The sequence below is a fragment of the Lepisma saccharinum genome, chromosome 1, assembly GCF_977018435.1.
Source record: "Lepisma saccharinum chromosome 1, izLepSacc3.1, whole genome shotgun sequence".
NCBI lineage: Eukaryota > Metazoa > Arthropoda > Insecta > Zygentoma > Lepismatidae > Lepisma > Lepisma saccharinum.
Genome location: NC_139229.1, coordinates 25640547 through 25663735, shown reverse-complemented (window position 1 = coordinate 25663735; position 23189 = coordinate 25640547). Strand labels below are relative to the sequence as shown.

The 23189-nt window shown below is 40.1% G+C and overlaps 1 protein-coding gene across 1 annotated transcript in view; it reads left to right on the top strand.

The window, feature by feature from the left end:
• The window catches only part of Culd (CUB and LDLa domain), a 77332-nt gene extending 59978 nt beyond the window's left edge, over nucleotides 1-17354 (top strand). The window contains exons 11-16 of the mRNA XM_083137430.1: nucleotides 2531-2641; nucleotides 3228-3242; nucleotides 4977-5142; nucleotides 8800-9338; nucleotides 15038-16092; nucleotides 17154-17354. Of these exons, the coding sequence (XP_082993556.1) occupies nucleotides 2531-2641; nucleotides 3228-3242; nucleotides 4977-5142; nucleotides 8800-9338; nucleotides 15038-15807 (1601 nt within the window). The 3' untranslated portion in view covers nucleotides 15808-16092; nucleotides 17154-17354. The remainder of the gene's footprint in view (nucleotides 1-2530; nucleotides 2642-3227; nucleotides 3243-4976; nucleotides 5143-8799; nucleotides 9339-15037; nucleotides 16093-17153) is intronic.
• The last annotated feature ends 5835 nt before the right edge of the window (nucleotides 17355-23189 follow it).

Sequence of the window (23189 nt, the reverse complement as noted above, 5' to 3'; positions counted from 1 at the left end):
TTGTGGTCTTCATCTGTTAAAACACTGTAAAATCAATAAAATGGACAAAGCATGCTCTTTGATTGTGGTCTTCATCTGTTAAAACACTGTAAAGTCAATAAAATGGACAAAGCACCTTCTTTCCATGTGACCTTCATTTGTTATAACACTGTAAAGTCAATAAAATGGACAAAGCATTTTCTTTCCATGTGGCCTTCATTTGTTAAAACACTGGAAAGTCAATAAAATGGACAAAGCATGTTCTTTCTATGTGGTCTTTATTTGTTAAAACACTGTAAAATCAATAAAATGGACAAAGCATGTTCTTTGATTGTGGTCTTCATCTGTTAAAACACTGTAAAATCAATAAAATGGACAAAGCATGTTCTTTGATTGTGGTCTTCATCTGTTAAAACACTGTAAAGTCAATAAAATGGACAAAGCACCTTCTTTCCATGTGACCTTCATTTGTTAAAAACTGGAAAGTCAATAAAATGGACAAGGCATTTTCTTTCCATGTGGCCTTCACTTGTTAAAACGCTGTAAAATCAATAAAATGGACAAAGCACGTTCTTTCCATGTGGTCTTCATTTGCTAGGACACAGTCTGTTATCATCTCCCAACATGGATGATAAACAGTTGGACATATTAAAAGTTTGTCTGAGGAAAGTAATGAGAATGTGCAGAACATTTAAAAGACATTACGGACACGACATATTGAAGGGTCCAGCCCTTGCAGCAAGTGATCATGTGTGAGACTGCCTTGTATAATACGAAGGAGTAACCTACGAAGAACGCCTTCCACCTATGGTGGGCTTGACAGCGCGAAGCTTGTTCGTCGTTACCTCACCCTACTCGTCGTGCCAAGTGTCAAGAAGGAAGTAACGAAACACATTCTGCAGGTCCCTGGTTGCCAGAAGGTGGACGAGAAAGTAGCCTTCTTCATTAACAGACTTGTCAGCAGCTACTTCGTTGAAACTTTTTGCCTACTTGGCTAGGGACACAGCAGAAGCGGACTTCAGGACTGGCAGATAAGGACACAATCCATCGACGGATGCACTGCACTACAAGATGCCAGGAAGGCAGCGTGTCCAGTCTCTGGAGCACACTGATCTAATCCCTGCATATAAGGACTCTTTTGTGTGCACACATCGGCAACGTCCTGAGCCGTTAAGATTGCGTATAAATCGGTCGTTGAAGTCTATACCCAATTGGAAATAGGCTCGCTTGCCAAGAGCGTTAAAGTGGCCGACTTTCGATCATCTCATCCTCATCGTTGCGATTGACCAAAAATGGCAGAAAAATCGGCGCTAAAGAACAAAAATATATACATGCTAATACACCAGACTGGATGGTGTGCATAAAGTTTACTTTCTTGACAACATTCAGGTTATTTGATTGTTGCATATGAGTCATTCCATGCCAAATCAACACGGGTATGTGCAATTTCCAACTTGGCCATTTCCGATTTTCATGAAATTTGGGGAGTTGAAACTATGCATGGAACTTAGTAACTGTAACAATTTTTAGTTTCGCTTGTCTTGTAATTGTTAAATTATTCAAGGTCAATGTTAACAGAAATTGCCTTTTTTGAGCCCGCTTAGCTATACTAAATGTGCTGTAACTCCGCTCCTATTTCGCCTAGGAATCTCAAATCAATCTTATTGTACAGGGAGTTAAACAAGCTTTCCATTGGTATATAACAAACCTACCCTTGGATAACAAAAAATCATTCTGGGAGTGCAATGGGATCAGAAGATACAAAATAATAAGTAACTATGTGACTGAAATTCCTCGTGAAATTCTAGCCTGATTTGATATATCACATCACCCTTTGCTTTGAAATTTTTGCGTTGAATTCAATATGGCGGTCAACACTATACCGGACCTGCGCTTGACACACACAGCTAGAGATCTCCCTGTGCCTAACCTATTTCTTTCATGACCAGGATAACTCCTTTACATTTTGTAGTGGGTGTTAGAAGACTTTTGACTCGTCATAGTTCATGTAATGAGGCTTTTTCCAGTCACATAGTTACACATATTATTTTGTATCTTCTGATCCCATTGCAGTCCCAGAATGATTTTTTGATATGTTTTATAGTATGGCATGAGGGACCAAATATATTTTTTCACGATTTTTGGTGATGACGTGTTTTGAGATATTCAAGGTCAAAAGTCAAGGTCAATTGACAAAATTATATTTTTATCGGAAGGTAGGATTGTTATATATCACTGGAAAGCTTGTTCAATTCCCTGTACAATACGCTTTATTTGAGCTTCCTAGGCGAAATAGGGGCGGAGTTACAGCACATTAAGTATAGCTATGCGAGCTCAAAAAGGGCAATTTCTGTTAACTTTGACCTTGAATAATTTAACAATTACAAGACAAACGAAACTAAAAATTGTTATAGTTACTATGTTCCATGCATAGTTTCAATTCCCAAAATTTCATGAAAATCGGAGATGGTCAGGTTGGAGGCTGTGTTGGTTTGGCATGGAATGACACATATGGAGCATTGTCGAGTGATGATTGTTTCTGCGTTTCCAGGTTTAATAATGCTGATCGGCACCTTGGTTTTTCTCCTGTACCGGATGGGGGCTAGAGCAAGGAGGCAGAGGGATATCCAGAGCCACATAAGGACCATCAGCGAATTCTTAGGTGAGTGTTTCTTTGTCCGACACCTTTACGGCCGAAGTTACAAGCGACACATGTTAACTTGGAAACAATTTTTCAGGAATAAATTTAATCTTTCGTACCGGAGCGACACGACAAGCTTTACACGTTATATTCTTCAACAATAGAACACTTATTTCGTGTATAACACAAGAATGTATATACTTGATAGCATTCACTAGATGTCACTCAGGGTATGAAAAAGCATATTTCATTCAATGGTAACTAAAACGAAATCAAATTCTGTGTGACGTCGGAGTTAATTTAGAAAAATAAAAAGTAATTAATGGGGCATGAAATTTGAAGCAGAAACACAGAATTTTGATCAATATTTGTTTATAATTCATCTGTATATACCTTCTAAATGAATTGTCCTTCTAAATGAATTTAGGTTATTTTTAGCAATTTGACAAGACTGATACTATATTCTCATGCAGTACGGTACCTTATTAGTTTGCCAATGATGTTTGACATTTTCACATTAACTTAAATTTCTAATTTTCATGTCGTGGCTGTCAGGTCTCAGGTTAGCAAAATAACCTTAACTTGTAAATTTTAATAAATCTGAAAGTATTTTTTGTGGGGGGTGCCTCCCTGTCCCTCTCCAAGTTTCGTCTGTGGCTTCAACAGTAGTTACTGGAATCCCCTACCCTAACTGTACCTTTTTTTTAAAAAAAAAAAAACATTGATGATTCGGATACAGGCTTAGTAATTTGCATAATTCTGATTCAGGTTCGAACGCCCATCCCTATTTAGGCCCCCCCTCATTCAAACCGCCCAATCGGAACGCCACTGGGCGAAATATAATAAAAATATAGGAAATTGGCACGAAGAAAGTGCGTGAAACATGTACTGGAATTTTGCTAAAATAAATTGGAGGATGTAAATATATAGTTAAGCAGGCATTAGAAAACAAACAGGCTAGGCGAAAGCGACTTGAGTTGCTTTGTAGTAAATAGAATGAGGGGAGACGTTAATATATATATATATATGTTGTTTGTATTTTTGATGTTTTATTGCTATCATGAGTACTACACATAACAAATATTCTGGTATATATCGCAATGCACACCGGAGCTGCTTTTGCATAAACGTCCCAGCAGTCACACTGTTCGCGAGCTCTCGCCTGACTGGCGCAACATTCTTACTGGCGTGCGTATAAAGAAACAAATGCATGTTGGTACGCGCGCAAAGCGCTGTGTTCTTGGTGACATTTCAAAGTTACAATAAACACATGATTATCATACATATGTAAACATTTTGTTTAAAACACCTAATAGTTTTTGAACTTAAGTCTTTCTAGGGAAAGTTCACGTTATGCTCGAATCAGCTAATTACTAAAATTATTGCTTTCTTACATAGCTAAGGGTGCACAAATTTAATTTCTTCTTGCAGCCATAAGAACTGCGTTGGTAACTTCGTCGCCTTCAAGGGGTCCCGGGTTCGATACCCTCTGTAGGCACTTATTTGTTTGGACCCCAGTTTGAAACTGTATATCCAGTCACGATTAGCCTATCTGTGCATAAACAAACAAAAAACAAAAAAATGAATTCAAATTGATTGATTGATTTATTGTTTTAAGTCCACTTTATGCACAGTAAGGCTAATCGGGACTGGACCTACAGTTTAAAGTGGGATCCGAACCACTTGTGCCTCCACCGGGTATCGAACCCGGGACCCCTTGATTACAAGGCGACGACGCTACCACTGCGCCATCGGGGAGGCCCCCGAATTCAAATTATTTCAGCCATAGCTGCTCCTACCGCCAGTTTCGGCCTTAGTACATTCGTCAACGTTAGTTACTGCTGGTGTTTGGTTATTAATTCTTTTTAGAGATATAATTATATTTATTAGTTTGCGTAGGACATTTTTTATTGATTTCTTGTTTAGCGATATTTATAGCAGGGGTGGTATCTAAAGGATTATAGCAATTTCCACTTTAAGTCAATTGGGTTTAACAACAACATCATTATCTGTGGGTTTCAAGGGTCTAGCTGGAACTACATCTAGGAATCATTAGAGAATGCTATGGAAGCGAAGGTCTCCGGTTCGAACCGTGCTTAAGGCGTGGATGTTTCTCTGTAGTGTGTACAATTGTCCATTTCACCAGCTCATCATTCTTCCTCATCGTCGCGATTAACCCAAGAGGTAGAAAACCACAAAAAATAACCGAATTAGAAAGAAAGGAAGACAGTTGAAAGTGCGATCCGAATTTATCCTGAGTAGTGTACTTAGAAAACTGCCTATGTACGAGGGTTGTTCAAAAATTGCGTCTTTCTATGACGTGTCACAAAATTAACGCGCACTTTATCTTTTCCAGAGGAAGCGGGAATAAACGAAGAGGCACCCGATAATCCGCCAGTTTACGAAGCTCCTCCAGATTATGAGGACGTCATCAAGGTGCTTCTGCATTCGAAAACAAGACGAAGCAACAGGAAGAGAAACAGACGACAAGAGCAGGAAAGAAGGAGAATAAGACGCAATTAGTAAGTTACTGAAATTTCTAATTACACTCTGTCCCGGGAATGTCTGGAGCAAGCGAACGAAAACAAGTCCCCTGCGCAAGTAGGACTTGAGAGGGCTCGACCAATGAACGCATGAGTGAGTGCATGGAGGGGAAAACGTGGCTGCAGCAGTGCGCACTGCTTAGCTCCGCCCATTCGCTTCCTCTTCTTCTCTACCGTTAGGCGCGGCCTTGCTCCACAGATTCCGAGAATGTAGTTTTCATAGTTATAAATGGATGAATGTAAATAAAGCCCCTATCGCACGGAACTGGATTTCTAGTAGGAATGCCCTAGTTGAAGTTGGACTGGCTAGTTTTCGCTTCACACGATACTTGTTACACCGTACTTGTCGACAGTCTTTTGTTCCCATAATGGCGGCCGCGTGAGATGTAAACAACGTATCACTTCACACTTTTAAACGACGATAACTATTCAACCGAGAGGAATATCGCTTCGTATTAAATGGTTTTAGGTAGAGAAGAATGGCGCTGATAAAATACATAAATTACAACGTTTACTGCACACGTATGGAAGAATATTTTAGATTTTTCAATTGTAAACACCGTGCACTCACCATAAACGGTGTAACTCGACAGGCCTTTCGTGCTGTATGTATTATACATTGTAATTGGAACACCTAACCGAAATGATCCATGAAATGCTTTGGTGTAAAACTGTAAAGTACTATCTCTTATAAGATTTTTGGAAGCATTTACGTAGCATTTATGATAGCAAAAATGTTAATGGAAATCCTTTCGTCTAAAGCCGGCTTAAAAGGTGGACGAGCAATTTGAAGAATGTTGTAGGAGAATTACTGCTTTGTGCTTTTATTAAAAAAGGAAAAGAATGAACTAGAGATTGGCTCGAAAAAAAATGGTAATCAATGCGTACCGAAAAAGCTTTTTAACTCGGGTTTGCATTATTCATACATGAGATTCGCAGGATTCATTCACACAAAAAAAATCAAACATTTATTAATACACTTGTAATAATAAGGATTTTCATTTTCAGCTAATCATATTTGTCACGTACACATCTCATCGCTTTGCATAAATACCTAAATATTAATGAACTTAACACGAATGCACTGCACGTCATCAATTTCCTTTTCTTTATCGAGAAACGGAGAAACTATATAGCATAAACAGCCAGCACTCGGAAACCACAGACAAAAAACGCTCCTTTGCAAACTCACAGATTATCTTCACATGGCCAACTTTGCTGCGATTGGCTGTTCCACAGAGACTCCAGTCGAGGAAAGCAAGTAGCAATTAGAACATGTCCTATTCCTCCAAACCAGTCAAGCAGTCGGCCCGGCGGCCATGATTTCTACCTAGAAAGTCAGTTTAGCGCCAACTAGGGCATTCCTACTAGAAATCCAGTTCCGTGTGATAGGGGCTTAAATTTAATTTGGCAATTATTTATTTCCACTTCCCTGTAACTTACTGACGTTTTATATTTTTACACATGTGTTTTTACACACTTTGAAGGTAGCGTCGTCGCCTTGTAATCAAGGGGTCCCAGGTTCGATACCCGGTGGAGGCACATCGTGGTTCGGATCCCACTTTAAACTGTAGGTCCAATCCCAATTAACCTAACTGTGCATAAAGTGGACTAAAAACGCCAACTGAATCAATCAATTATACACTTTGAAAAGTAAGTTTCATTTCTGAAGTCGCATTTCAATAGTTGCCCTTTTTTCTTCAGGTTGGGCAACGAACTTCGGCATTCTTACTTCTACCTGGTGGATATCTATTCTAAATATATATATTTCTGTTCTCACTTTTCTTTAACTTCATTTCCTGCATAACGTCGCATAATAATAGTGATACTTCAGTTACAGGACTTGAATTCAGGTAAGTCATTAGTTATTTTAGTTGTCTTTAGTTTTAAGTCCAGATTATGCACAGATAGGCTAATTGGGACTGGACTTACAGTTTAAAGTGTGATCCAAACCATCATGTACGTCCATCGGATATGGAACCGAGGATACCTTGATTACAAGGCAACGACGTCACCTCTATGCCACTGAGGAGGCACATGTCTTCTACTTCGGTCGTTATTAGCGTTCTACTTTTCCCCTACAGTTTATATGAACTTCAGTTTCTTCCTTATATTGCCTTGGTTTCTCTTAATTTGCTGTTTTATGCGCACTTTCTATGTATTACAGGTTTTTTTTTGCTATCTCTTTTTACAATTTTTCTTTGCACTGTCCTACTTGTTCATAATCTGTCGGTTTTGATCTTTTCGCCCTTCAAAGTCATACCTTTTAAGGCCTTTTATACAGGGTGTCCACATTATACCTCACTGATTTCAAATTACAATTGTGAGGATGATATTCCACATGGAGCCTTGCGGTTTGCGGCATCATGTAAAGCAACTCAAAAAGGATTCTTGTTTATTATTACTATTTTTTTAGGTGCTGAGTAATTAGTCAATGATGGCAGCACAAGAGAGCGCGCAGTGTGTGGTGTGGTATGCGGAAACGAAATCGCCAAATTTCAGTCCAAAGACATTTCAGACGTGCGTTTGAACGGGAGCCACCAGACGTAGAGACAATTAAGGCTTTGTATGACAAGTTCCTAGCTACTGGAAGTAGTGTTAACCTACGGTCAGGTTCTGGTAGAGAACGAACATCTGATAAAACGGTAGAGGTTGCAAAGATCCCGCTAGATCGTTACAAAGTTACGCATTTGTTCTTTTTATTGTTGAATAGCATTGTCTAATCTTATCTGTCTTGTTATCGCTTCTGCATAGGATTTCACTGCTATGCTTGGTAGAGAACGAAGTTCTACCATATCTCACTAGGGAGCGTTATTGGTTTAATAGTTCATTGTTAACCTGTGTAGATGGCCCTCAATGTTAAGCAGCGCTCTCGTAGTTCACGAGTATCCACTAGAGGCGCTGGCGCTGCGCTCAGAATTGTATATAAGCAGCGACGCGCCCCGGCCAGTTAGTTCTGTGTTGACTCTTCAAAGATTCTTGGTCGAGCTCTGCTTCCGCAAATAGTCCAGCATTGCTAGAACACGGGTGCTTAAGATCACAAGAGGGCTTTTTACAGTGTGGCCTACTCTGGTAGATTATACGAGCGATAGCAATATTTCTCGGTCTACCAGGTAGATTATACGAAGGGTGATGGTGATCAGAGAGACCTTCGAGAGAAGCCCGTCACTCAGTTCTCAGAGCGTCACGAGAGCTGAACATCCCATGCTCACCAGCTCACAAGTTGCTGTATAAAGGTCTTCTTCTGTATGCATGCAAAGTTCAAATTGTTCAGATGCTGCAGCCACAGAACAAACCACAACGTGTACAGTTTCCTATTGAGATGCTGAACCGAATCTAGTCAAAGCCCAACTACCTGAGTAATGTGTTTTCAGTGACGAAGCAACCTTCCACACACAAAAAACTTTTTGAGATGCTTTACATGATGTAAACCGCAAGGCTCTATGGCGAATAGTTTCCTCACAATTGTAATTTGAAATCGGGGAGGTTTAATGTGGAAACCATGTACATCCGGAAAAAATGTCTGCCATTCAATCTATTATCATTCCACTCCTTCAATTTCTTGACGATAATACTTTGCGGATGCTTACTTCACCATCATTAGCCTTCTTAATGTTTGATTTGATTGTTTTCCAGCACGATGTCCGAGTCGTCTGAGTTAGAACCAGCCGTCACGTCCGAGGATCTACCACCAGAAGACACTCCAAGACACAGGCGTCTTTCATCTTCCCGGTGCCTTGCTACGAGCAGAAGCTGCCAAACGACTCCCATCCCTGATTCCCCACCGCCCACCTATGACGTAGTGATTGAGGAGAGAGCAAGACGACGGGAAAGCCTGACATCATCTCAAACCCAGGTGCAGGAGTTGATCACAACCACAATTCCCACTGAAGATCTTCAGCTAAATATCAACATCGTTCCCTCAGCACCTGAAACAGGAGCTGGTCTCTTGGTTCCTGACCAATCACTTGCCGCAGCTGATCCAGTTAATGGTAGCGCGTCTCCCATCAGGCCTCCTAGAGGTCACAAGAGGATTCTGGGTGCAAAATCCACTACCAATCAACTCCCAGGAGATAGTGACCTCAGCTACGTGTCACCGACTTCGTCTACAAGTGAAGTTGACGTGGAATGTACTCAAGTCTCGCCAACTTTTCAGAATCTTAGATCAATCAAAGGTAAGTGAAGTTTTTGGTGTCTTGATGATTGTTGGAAGTTGTTTTATGTATAGGGTTCGTATTCACACAATGACAAAGGTATTAGGTTATCGCTGAGAGCATTTATGACTTAAGGTCAATTTTCCTAAAATGCTAAATTGGCACTAAGTTTAGATTTGAAGTTCGCTGGTTTCCTTTGGTTAGTATTCTAAATGGCTTTAGGTTTAGGGTTCCGACTTCCAAAGCAGCATGGATTAGGGTCAGTGTTAGTAATACATCTAGAGAGATATTAGCTCTATACTAATTTAGGGATAGTAATTCCAGACTAGCCAGAGCTTTAGGTCTGTTGATGGTACTCCCAAAGTAGGTGGTGGTTTAGATCCACGGATAGTAATCCCAGACTAGAAGGAGCTATACGCTTAGGGATAATACTCCCAGAACTATTAGTTAGGTCTGGTGATGGTACTCCCAAAATAGGTGGTGGTTTAGGTCCAGGAATAGCAATCCCAGGCTAGAAGGAGCTATACGTTTAGGGATAGTACTCCTAGAATAGCAAGAGCTTTAGAAGGTGGTTTAGGTCCAGGTATAGTAATCCAAGGCTAGAAGGAGCTATACCTTTTGGGATAGTAATCCCAGAATAGCAAGAAATTTAGGTCTGGCGATGGTACTCCAAAAGCACAAGGTGGTTTAGGTCCAGGAATAGTAATCCCAGGCTACAAGGAACTATCCGTTTAGGGATAGTAATCCCAGAATAGCAAGAGCTTTAGGTCTGGTGATGGTAATCCCAAAGTAGAAGGTGTTTTAGGTCCAGGGATAGTAATCCCAGGCTAGAAGGAGCTATACGTTTAGGGATAGTACCACCAGAATAGTAAGAGCTTTAGAAGGTGGTTTGGGTCCAGGTATAGTAACCCAAGGCTAGAAGGAGCTATACGTTTAGGGATAGTAATCCCAGAATAGCAAGAGCTTTAGGTTTGTTGATGGAACTCCCAAAGTAGGTGGTGATTTAGGTCCAGGTATAGCAATCCCAGTCTAGAAAGAACTTTAGGTTTAGGGATAGTAATCCCAGAAAACCAGACCTTAAGGTGTGCTGATGGTACTCCCAAAGTAGAAGGTGGTTTAGGTCGAGGAATAGTAATCCCAGTCTAGAAGGAGCTATACGTTTAGGGTTAGTGATCCCAGAATAGCAGGTGCTATACGTTTAGGGATAGTAATCCCAGAATAGCAGGAGCTTTACGTCTGGTGATGGTACTTCAAAAGCAGAAGGTGGTTTAGGTCCAGGAAAAGTAATCCCAGGCTAGAAGGAGATATCCGTTTAGGGATAGTAATCCTAGAATAGCAAGCGCTTTAGGTTTAGTGATGGTAATCCCAAAGTAGAAGGTGTTTTAGGTCCAGGGATAGTAATCCCAGGCTAGAAGAAGCTATACGTTTAGGGATAGTAATCCCAGAATAAGAAGACCTTAAGGTCTTGTGATGGTACTCCCAAAGTAGAAGGTGGTTTAAGTCCAGGAAGAGTAATCCTAGGCTAGAAGGAGCTATACGTTTAGGGATAGTAATCCCAGGATCGCAAGAGCTTTAAGTTTTTTGATGGTACTCCCAGAGTAGAAGGTGGTTTAGGTCCAGGAATAGTAATTCTAGGCTAGAAGGAGCTATACGTTTAGGGATAGTAATCCCAGAATAGCAAGAGCTTTAGGTCTGTTGATGGAACTCCCAAAGTAGGTGGTGATTTAGGTCCAGATATAGTAATCCCAGTCTAGAAAGAACTTTAGGTTTAGGGATAGTAATCCCAGAGAAACCAGACGAGCAAGAGCGATAGGTTTAGGGATAATACTCCCAGAGTAACAAGAGCTTTAGGTTTAGTGATATTAATCTATAAAGAGGAAGAAATTTAGGTTCAGGGATAGTAATCCCAGATTAGCAAAGACGTTAGGTTAAGTGATAATAGCCACATACTAGCAAGAGCTTTAGGTTGTGTTAATAATCTCAGAAATGAAAGAACTTTAAGTTTAGGATAGTAATCACAGCCTTGCAAGAGCTGTAGGTTTAGGGTTAGTAATTCCAGACGAGCAAGAGCTATAGGTTTAGCGATAGTAACCCCAAACTGGCAAGAGATGTAGGTGTAGGGATAGTAATCACATACTATCAAGAGCTTTAGATTTAATGATGGTACTCCAAGAGCAGAAGGAGCTTTACGTTTAAGGATAGTAATATCAGACTGGAAGGAGGTTTAGTTTTAGTGATGGTAGGGATAGTAATCACATACTAGCAAGAGCTTTAGGTTTAGTGATGGTACTCTATAAGAGTAGAAGGAGCTTTACGTTTAATGATAGTAATATCAGACTGTACGCAGGTTTAGTTTTAGTGATGGTACTTTTGATTTAGGGATAATAATCACAGACTAGTAATAGCGTTAGGTTTAGGGACAGAAATCACGTACCACAAGAGCCTTAGGTTTAGGTATGGTTCTCGCAGATTGGAAGGATATTTAGGTTAAGGGATGTAAGAACTTTAGTTTTAGTAATGGTACTCCCCAGCTGGAATGAACATTAGGTATAAGGATAGTAATCCCAGGCTAAGAGGAGCTCTAGGTTTAGGGATAGCAATCTCAGATAAGAAATAACTTTTAGTTATGGTAGAAGGATCTTTAGGTTTAAGGATAGTAACGCCAGCCTGGCAAGAGATTAGATATTGGAATAGTACTTCCAGACTCGAAGATGAGCTTTAGGCTTAGGGAGAGTAATCCCAGACTAGCATGAGCGTTAGGCTTAGGGATAGTAATCACAGAGTATCAAGAGCTTTAGGTTTAATGATTGTACTCCCATTTAATGGAAGCTTTATGTTTAGGGATAGTAATCTCAGTCTAGAAAGAGCTCTAGGTTCAGGGATAGTAATCTCAGATAAGAAAGAGCTTAACGTTTAGTTATGGTACTCCCAGAGAAGAAGGAGCTTTAGGTTTAGGTATAGTAGTCACAAACTAACAAGAGGTTTAGGGTTAGTGGCAATCCAAGACTAAAAGGAGCTTTAGGTTTATTGATGGTACTCCAAAACTAGAAAGAGTTTTAGGTTTAGCGGGAGGCTGTCTGACTCGAAGTTGAGCTTTAGGTTTAAGGATATTAATCACAGACTACCAAAGTTTCATGTTTAGTGATGGTACTCCCAGAGTGGAAAGAGCTTTAGGTTTAGGTATGGTACTCTCAAACTGGATGGAGCGTTATGTTTAATGATAGTATTCACAGACTAGCAAAAGCTTTAGGTTTAGAGATGTTAATCACAAAATGGCAGGATGTTTATGCTTAGTGATGGTAATCACAGCCTCGTAAGAACTTTAATTTTTGGGTTGGAAATCACAGACTGGTTAGAGCTTTAAGTTTATCGATAGTAAGCACAGAATAGAAGGATGTCTAGGTTTTCGTATGGTAATGTTAGACTTGTAATTGGATTAGATTAGACTGCACTTGCAAACTTCTGGGAGCTTCATTTTTAATTTAGTATTTTCAAATTAGCAATAGTTAATGTTTAATACCTGCAAACTTGCAAAAAAATTACATTTAGTCTCTTAATACTTGTTCTGAATAGTCGTTCAAGTCGTGATTCAGAACTAGCTTTGAAGCAGCTCATACTCCAATTTGGTAGGAGTGTCTTGAATGAATCTTACTACAATTTTCGCTGGCGTTTTAATAATGAATAATTTTCTAGGGTCTGGAGGTAAAATAGAATAATATAATTTCACCTTCCATAATTATAAGGGTAATTTGAAATGATAACGATGTTTCGGCGTCCATTCACGAACAAGATCATAAAGGGTTTCTATCGAACCAGCACATATCCTTTGTGCGTTCATATCATTGTTGATCAGTTTCTTACATCTCTATTTACTGAAATTTTCTTACTTAGTTCAGGAAAACGACGAAGGCATGTTTGACGTCATTTTGAACAGAACAAACGTTTGCAGTCTCTAATATAAAAACTCCACACAATGACAGAATGCTCCATTTTGAAATAAATAGGAAAATAAGGTCACCACAAATACCTCAGGTGATGCATTTGTTTCTAGTATGCCACAAATATTCAATTCTTCCATTATACATTGAAGTACTTCTCAGTAAAATGTACAAATTTGTTTTTTCCAATTCCTCTCTTGTTTATTGTATTCTCGGTGCTTTTTCTCCTGTTACATTCTGGAGTCGTTTCTAAAGAGTTTCAAAGAGCAAAAAGCAATCAAAGAGAATGCATTGTTAAGTTGATAAAAATAGGAAACAGCATCTTTGGAGTATATTGCATAGTACGTGGAGCAGAAATACCTGTTAAAGAATTTCGAACTAATGAAAGTAAGCATCTAGAAAAACGAAAACGAGGAATTTGAAGAGATTGGGGACAAACCCTTCCATCCATCTCATGATTCAAAATTGGTACTTGGTATTCTATTGTCTGACCCACCTCATTATACTGTTCCGCTTTAGCTCGGATCGATTGCGACCTCCCATTGGATCATAGCAGTGGCTGCTGGTTCTCCTGAATGGAACGCCTCAATGCCGCGATTCGTGATTTAACAGGCCAACGTGCCATGTCAGGAGGACTCGAGGATGATGGAAGGAACAAAACAGATCGAATAATCCCTGTATTGAAGCGTATCACATGCGCAGTGCTACCATCTCTGGTCAAGCGCGAAACAACTTCCAAACAGTAGGTGGGAGGCTGTTTCTGATTGGCTCTAGTTTTTTAAATATGATTGGCTGTTACCCTTTCCTTCACAATTGCACATACGGTAGAGTCGGCCGCTACACTTGTGTCGTATACCGTATTAACAGGCCCGGCAGAGTGACAAATTACGTTTTACATTTTTTTTATGTTTAAAACCTGTTGGTTCATCCGTTCCTCCCAAAGACCATTAGTAAAGTATTTGTACAATGAAAGAACAAAGCGTACGAGAGACATCTGTTGGGCTGCTGCTAAGCTACTACGATGCCTGTTCTTCACAGTCTTTGGGCTGACTACGATCCTTGCAACTGTCTTAGCACGGAAGATTCATGCGCATTCGTGCTTGTGTTCGCACAGGGCTACCAACTGATATTTAGATACAATATGCGACATCCCATTGGCGCGAGCAATTACATTATGCTTCTTACTATTAGTCCCTGTCGTACCAATTCCGTACTTGTTAAGTATGGTGCGGTGCAATCAAGGGGTTCCGGGTTCGATACCCGGTGGAGGCACATAGTGGATCCCACTTTAAACCGTAGGCTCAGTCCTGATTAGCCTTACTGTGCATAAAGTGGACTTAAAACACCAACTCAATCAATCAATTAATCAATCGATACTTGTTAACTGTAGCGCTTCGAGGGAATATATTTCCACAATCCAGAAGACCTGAAATTACATGTGCAGTTAATAGCATAATGATTTGGACAGATTAAAGTCTTCGATAGCGTAGAGGAAATATACACTATTGCGTGCGCATCTGATCAAAGAAACAGTTAAAGAATTACTTCAATTGTAGTTTTGTAGCATCGCTTTTCTGCCACTTTTTGCTAATCGCGACTACGAGAATGAGCAATGATAAGATGAAATGGATGAAGCACTCATTATTACATTGTAATCAAGTGATGGGTGACGGCGTGTCAGGTAGACTCGGAAACTTGACTCTTTAACTTTGAGAAGTAGCAACTGTGTATGCGTTCATTAACATGATTTCAGAACACTAAACCTTCGTGTTTATTCTTTAGGTTCACCTGGAGAATGCAAAGATCAGAAGAGACCTCCGTTACTACGACAAGATCACATAGGAGTCAATGATGGTGCGACCAGCTCCATGGGTTTGGAACCCTGGGCGGAAGACTTCAAAGTCGAATCGTTCGGTTCGACCGCGGGGACCACTCTACTCTGGCCACTTCAAGAAAACCTGCTTCACTTCGACCAAACAGTGTTTAGTGGTCTGCTGCCCAACCTTCCTGCAGGGGAGCAGGAAAATGCGAAGAACTACCTGGACGAAGATGCGGACACAAGAACTGTAGAAGTTGAGGAACCCAAACCCTCTTCTTCATGCGAAGAAGATTGTTCTGTAGATCACACAGCCAACAACAGTCAAGATGTTAAATCTGAGTTAGCCATCACCAAGGATACAGAAGAAGAACCTTTAATCAGCCTGGTTTCTTCAGCAGACGACCAACCCAACAAGTCTCCTGGTCCATCCGGTTACCAGAAAGTTCAGCTGACCAGAAGCGTATCCATGCCAGTTTCAAGCTCGGCACATTCAAGATCCCTCGACATCTGCTTCTCCCACAACGAGGAGGACAACTATCGAGATTTCGCACCCTTGATACAGCCACCAGAAAGATACTGCAAACCTCCTGGAGATTCAGATAAATCTTTCATAGTCTGGTATTCGCTCGAGGAGTCAGTACTATGTTCTGCAACCGGCCGGATAATATCATTAGCTCGCGAGCTACGCCGGACCAAATCGGAAACTGTTAAGCGAAGATCCCCGATAGTTTAGTAGCTCTGCGGATGGGGATCAGCGGTTCATGTGCAATGCATGAATGCAGTTTTCCATCCCGATTCGCTACCATGCATACAAGTCTGAGATTGATATTAAACGTCACCACACGGAACGACTATTGCAAATAACTTACGCGCTATGAAAGATGAGAAAAACTAACCTGAGTGTAGATGTAAAAGAAATTTATCGTATAGCGGGCAGAGCAGCAAGAGTTCTCAAGAGACATGAATGAATTTCAGCCAAACTACAGAGTGTCTAGGACATCAGCAGGTTGAATATCAAGTATGATCAACATTATGCATAGCTCAATGCTACTTAGGAGTATAACTTGTCTACATTGAGCGTCTCACCAGGCAACCACTGTAAAGGAAGACTGTCCTCCTCTCCCAGCAACCACTGACATGGTTACCGTATAACCATGGAAACCGTTAACATGGATTTCGCATAGCCTCTTATATATCATCCCAATACGTATTAACATAATTTCATATCGTGCTGCTAATAGTTCATATAGATTTTCAATAGAATTTATATCGTTTCACAACAGTTTCTATAAATTTCACATTGGCCTGGTAACTGTTGCCAATAGTTTTGCTGTAGTTCCTCAAACAGTTGCCATAGTTTTTCTATCGTCCCGGTAATCGTTGCCATAGATTTGATATCGTCCCGGCAAAAGTTGCCATATTCTCGCTGTCGTTCTTTTAACAATTGCCATAGATTTGCTATTATTCCTATAACCTTTGCCATAGACTTGATATCCCCCTCGGTAACCGTTGGAATAGACTTGTCATTCTCCCGGTAACCGTTGCCATGGAGTTGCTATCCTCCCGGTAACCGTTCCCACAGAGTTTATATTGTCCCGGTAACCGCTGGCACAGATTTTTTATCGTTCGGGTAACCCTTATCAAGATTTTTTTATCGTTTGGGTAACCATTGCCAGTGAGTTCATATCGTCCTGGTAACCCTTGTCACAGATTTTCTATCATCCCGGTAATTGTTGACAGAGTTCATAACGCCCGTTAACCGTGGCCAGAGTTGCAATTTCTCGGTAATCGTTGTCATAGATTTTCAACAGTTCAGGTACCCTTTGCCACAGAGTTGTCATTGTCAAGGTAACCGTTGTCACAGATTTCCTATTGTCCCGGTAACGGTTGTCATAGATTTGCAAGTACCGGACAATCGCTGAAAGATTTCTCATTGTGCAGTAACCATTACATTCCTTATCATCTTGTTAGCCATTGCCATGGATTTCGAATAACCATAGCAACCATTTTCAAGCGTTTAGCGAAACAGTTTATAAATTATTTGTTCTAATGCTTTGTATCACTGTATTTATTATGCAGAATCTCAACAGCTTAACACACATTCTTCCAACTGAGAGATTGACATGCGGGAGTGTGAGAAAATGAAGCCGTCCATTCTCCTACCAGCTAATGTTAGCTTCAGCCATGATTTTCTCTAAATCGCTACTACCATGCAACAAGTAGCCATCAATCAAATTACTTCACACTCGAATTCACCTTATTGGTTAAGTAACACCACGAAGGACGCGTGAGAAGGAGGGAGAAGATTGATGGAACTTTCCACGAGGGAACTTCCCCATCACTTCGGGCCAGAAGTACAGATTGGAGAAATATCCCATCACCAAAGGAAAATCGTTCAAGAATCTTACCTTCTCGTATTCTTGAAGGTATCTGTTTGCATTAAGACTGGACAGTAGTCAATGGTACTCCCAAAATTTGTTGGTTGGTGTTTTGTATTCCTTCTTCTTCTAAGATGCCTGAAGGAAAAAAAAACAATAATGTAAAGCCACAAAGTGTGACAAATACGTATCAATCTGTAAAATTGCAAATAAAGAAGTTTAAGTTGTGGATATCTGTCATTGTAACGTACTAGAAATATAATTGTAACTTCCGGAGTTATCCTATTTCTACTTTTGACCATATGTGCTAGTGAGGATGATTTCTATGCGTAAATTGAGAGAAGAAAATCAAATGGATTAAGTTAAGTTAGGAGATTCAACAAACTTTTCATTAGTACTGTACAGACTGACGTTCCGCTATTATTGGATATATTCGAAAAAGAGCCCCCCCCAAAAGAAAATCCTGTTAAGACTCGAAGCACAGTTTTTCGAAATGTCCTCTGCTTTCGAAAAATCCACTATGGTATTCCAAAATCTGAGAAATTCTAGACCATTCATGCCAATATTCGTGTGGTTTGCTTTCGGTCTAGATATTCGCAATAGTTTCGTGCAGTGGTGTGCATACAATGTAAGCTACAATGCAATAACGTAACAATATATTATGTCATTATAATCTCACGATTATTTAATAATATCTAGACAAAACCGTTCCATTTCTTCGCTACAAATACCAGCCCCTGCAGGCCTGCCCTGAGGTTGAGCCGAAGCGATCTCTCTCTCTCTCGCATCAGTTCAGCGGTGGCAGATAGTTGTCCGCGCACCTCAAGGTCACGGGCCGTGTGCGTGTATTTCTGCTGCAAACGAAGCTAGCATCGGACAGCGAGTTAATTTACTCTATATAGAGACAGAGAGTGTATCGGAGTGTTTCAACTCGTATTGTTTTCGGTTTTTCTCAGCTTACGGGTTTGGTTTGCCGAATGTATATGAAAGTGTGTGAAGGTACCAGGTATTATCTAGTAATATAGAACAAGATGTACTATAAAAGGGCTTTTGCCCAAGAAGGTATTCTAAGCAGATGTAATGTTTCATATTTTGGAATACCATAGTGGATTTCTTTTAAAAGGAGAGAAAATTTCGAAAACTGCTTTGCTGGTTTTGGTCAAAGGTCCAACCCAGCGCAGCCTTAAAGTCACTTTATGCTCAGGCACCCTTAGCAGGATAGGACTTATAGTACAGAGGAGGGGTCGAAACAAAGTCCTCCTTGATTACAAGACAAGAGCTCTTGTAACCCAGACATCTCCAGTTTATGAAAGAAAACAGAAACCAAGCTGAAAATATGACTGAATAATGCACTCCACTGGTCTTGGGGTACAATGCAACAGTTCTGCTATCTTGCAAGTTCTTATTGTATCGCCAACAAGCTACTCGTTAAGAGAAACCTTTCCTGCTTCTATCCTTTGCGACCTTGAATTTGTAATGAGACCCCCTCTGGCCTAAAACTAAGTAAATATACATTTCCATTCACGGAATTAAAATTTTCGATGAAGTCAGCAAGAGAGCAAATTGCCATGGCAACGATACGGAAAGAATATATTTCACCGATCTGAAAAGGATCCAAGTCTTGACGTATATGCACTCAAAGGGGTTCTATTCTCCTGAGGGTCAATCACACATCCATTGTCGAATGAGTATTCGAGCGCTGAAGTGTGAGATGAAAGGAGGAGAGAATATTGAGGAGGACATGGAAGATGTATGTGCCAAATGTGGCTGTGTAATGTAAATGGTTAAAAAGGATTTTGGCATTTGTGTGCTTTGGAACTCACACTGGGTACAAATAATTTTTTGCCCAAACATGCAAAGGCTAGTTATTGCAAACAGCAAAAATCAATACCAGGACAATTTTGATCCGACTGGCTAGCAAAAATTAGTCTCTGCTGACGACCGAACAGCACTGTGAGACTTTTAACAAATGTTGGTATTCGATTTAAGAACTGCATGGTTAGTTGTGTTAACTAGGAATAAAAGAAACAAAAATAATACAATTTGGTTGATACGTTCCAAATGCACAATTATTTAGACGCGTCGTATTATTATACTATTAATATTAACTTAATAATACTCAGCGGTGAACGATGAGACTCGGTGAAGTACACAGACTCCTCTCAGGTACAGGGATAGTGTTAGGCAAAGACAATATTCACAGCACAGAGAAATAAAACCACATTACTGCCGTATGTATAAACTGAAAAGTTTGATTCTTTATTTATTGCAATTATAATGCAACTATACTTGAGACGAAGGCGAGGATTTCGCTTTGTCGATGAATTGACTCAATTAAAACGCATAAAACTCAATGCGTGGCTATCGGCAAGCCTATGATCACATAGACCTAGCTTGCGCCCCGAACTACCACACCAAGAGATATGCAATGATAACTGAGCCAATATTTGCTCTTTAGCCTTTTATTTCCAAATTAATCTTTAGGCTAACTTTATTATTTGACGTAGAATGGTTGCAGTATTGTGCATATCATCAATGCATGGCTATCGGCGTACCTATGTTCACATAGGCCTAGCTTGCGCCCCGAACTACCATACCAAGATCTATGCACAACACCGAGGAGTTCTTTTTAAGTTTAAAAGCTTCGTCGATCCGTGGCGAAAAAGTGTGATGATTCTTACGCGATATCCTCGCTTTTATACTATTTTCGAGAACACAGATTAAAGTACAGATGAATCATTCACTATCTACAAAAGGATACTATCAACAAAACTGACATCTATACATCTTTAGAAATACAAATTCGTATAGTGCACTCTTGCAAACATGAAGATACATTAAACTACTCATAACAGAGCATAAAATACAATAAACATCAAACAAAAGATATATATTACAAACAGGGTGCAATATTACATATAATAACAAAGAAGTTACGCTTTCTTTTACAAAAATAAATACATTAGTGACATATCTTCTACTGGTGACGTCACATAAAAATGTGGATCATATCATCTGCCCCTTCCTTTCGGAAACTAAGTTTCAGGAAGGAAGTTATCTACCTGGAGGAAACTTAGTTTTAAAGTACAAATTCTTTCTTTTTATCCTCCGAAAAACGCACCAGTTTTATGTTATCCAAGTTAACCTTATTATATAATTCTTTAGTCCTTGGAATTAGCAATGTCACAACATTATTTTCCACTTTGTCCACTAGAAAAGGTCCTATCCACAACATAAATAACTTTTGAATGGTCCTATCTAGTGACGAGCTTAAGGAATGGTTTTTAACCATCACGAAGTCTCCAACTGTCACTGCCTTGGCGTTTCCCTTCTGTTTTAAATCCGTCGACAGCTTCTTCTTCTCCCTGACTTGGGCTAAGAATAATTTGGACTTCCAATCCGGTTGGGCTTCTTCCCGTTCGGGCCAATTGAAATGTGTTAGGATCTCTCTGGGTATAGGATGATTGAAGAATAGTTCAGCAGGTGAATATCCAGTTGTTTCAGAAATAGAATAATTAATTAACCAAACAACTTTTGATATGTATCGCGACCAAGTCTGATGTTCTCGATAACAAAATAAACGAAGTAATCTGACTATCTCTTGATTTGCTCGTTCTACCATGTTCCCCTTTGGATTGTAAGCTGTTGTGCAAACATGATGGATACCACGGCTTTTGGTAAATTCCTTCCACTGCTTAGAGGTAAACTGAGCTCCTCTGTCGCTTAGGGTAAACGTAACGTTTGGATAGTGAGCAAAATATCCTCTCTGAAGCGTGTTTATAATTTCTGTGGTGCTGGCAGTCCGTAAAGCATATGCGGAGACAAAACGTGTACCCACATCAATAAGGCTCAAGATGTACTGGTATCCATTAGACCGAGGAAGCTTCCCAATCAAGTCCAGAGAAAGCATCTCATGAGGTTGCTTGGGACTGATATGAAGGGTCTCCTTGAGTATCCCTAATTTGTCTGGTTTACTCTGGGCACAAATTTCACAATCTCGGATGTACTGTATCACGTCATCCTTCATGCCTTTCCAGAAGTATCGTACTGCAAGTCGCTTCAATGTCTTGGATACTCCAAAATGTCCAGCTTCATCATGAATTACTTTCAAGAGAGGTTGCTTCATTACCACCGGAACACACAATTTCCAAAGGGACTGATTGTTTGATCCTCTCTTAAATAAAATTCCTTCTTGAATGCGATAGGAACGATGCAATCTGAGGTTAGGTTCCTTAGAATTTAGAGATTGGAGTAAATTTTTGCAGAATTCATCTTCAGATTGTGCCTCTCTCCACTTGTCGACGTCATCTATTTCTCCTCTTTCGGCCCACAGGTAGTTTATTCTGAATGTCTGATGGCTATTTTCAGGATGAATCTGGGGTATATCATCAGCAGGATACCTAGATAAAATATCTGCCAGATCGTTTTGGCGACCAGAGACGTATACTATTTTATACTGGTACTGTTGGAGTTTTAGAGACCAGCGAGTCAAACGACTGTTCCAGTTACGGGCGTCTTGTAACCATACCAACCCTTTATGATCACTGTAGATAGTGAAAGGCCTACCTTTCAAATAAACAGCATACTTCTCAACTCCAAAGATTATGGCCAAACATTCTAACTCATGGATGGAGTAATGGCGTTCGTTCTCCTTCAGTTTTCGGCTTGCATACTGAATGACCTTCCTCTCTTCACCATCCATTTGGAAAAGAATACTACTCAATCCTTTCCCAGAAGCATCGCATTGGATACAGAATTCCTGTTCAAAATCAGCCTGTGCTAATTCAGCATCTCTTACAAGTTCATTCTTCAGTAACTGGAAACTTTGTTCTTCCTCGTCTCCCCAAATCCAACTTTGATTTTTACCTAACAGCTTGGTGAGCGGTTCAGATTTAGCTGCAAAATTTTCAATGAACTTCCGCCTCCAGTTGGCGAGTCCAAGAAATTTCCGAACATCCTTTCTAGTTTTAGGTTTAGGAAATAACTTAACGGCTGAATTTTTGTCTGGTTGGATTATAATCGCATCTCCAGAAACAATGTGACCCAAGTAGGTAATTTCCTTTTTGACAAATTCACATTTTCGCAGCTTTACAGTCATCCCCACTTCTTGGAGTCGCTGCAACACTTCGTCCAGATGTTCGAGATGCTTGGAGAGTTCTTTGTCGAAAATCAGCAAGTCATCCATATATTGAGTTAGATACTCTTCGGTTTCGGGACCAAATACAGCATGCATGGCAGCTATGAAAATTGACACAGCACTAGAGATACCAAAAGGCATTCGAGCAAACATCCACTGACGTCCTTTATAGGAGAAGGCAGTACATGGTTGGCAGTCAGTTTTTACAGGGATCTGTAAATATCCAGAAGCCAGATCCAGATTTGTAAAATAACGAGCACCTTTAAATTTTTGTAAGGCATCCGAAATGGGCTCAACTGAATTTCGTGGAACACGTACAATTTTATTCAAATTTCTGAAGTCAATGCATGGGCGTACTGTACCGTCAGGCTTGTCGACTACAATTAAAGGGTTCAAGTAAGGGGAATTACAAGGCATTATAACACCCCATTGTCTCCACTTTTCTAATTCTTCCTCCAGGAGTTTCCTTTTTGCTATAGGTATGGGATATGGAGATCGATACACAGGTTCTGTGGTGGTGAGTTCAATCTCACACTGGAAGTTTTTAATAGTACCTGGTCTTTCGGAAAATACGTCTCTATGCTTCAATAAGACTTCTTT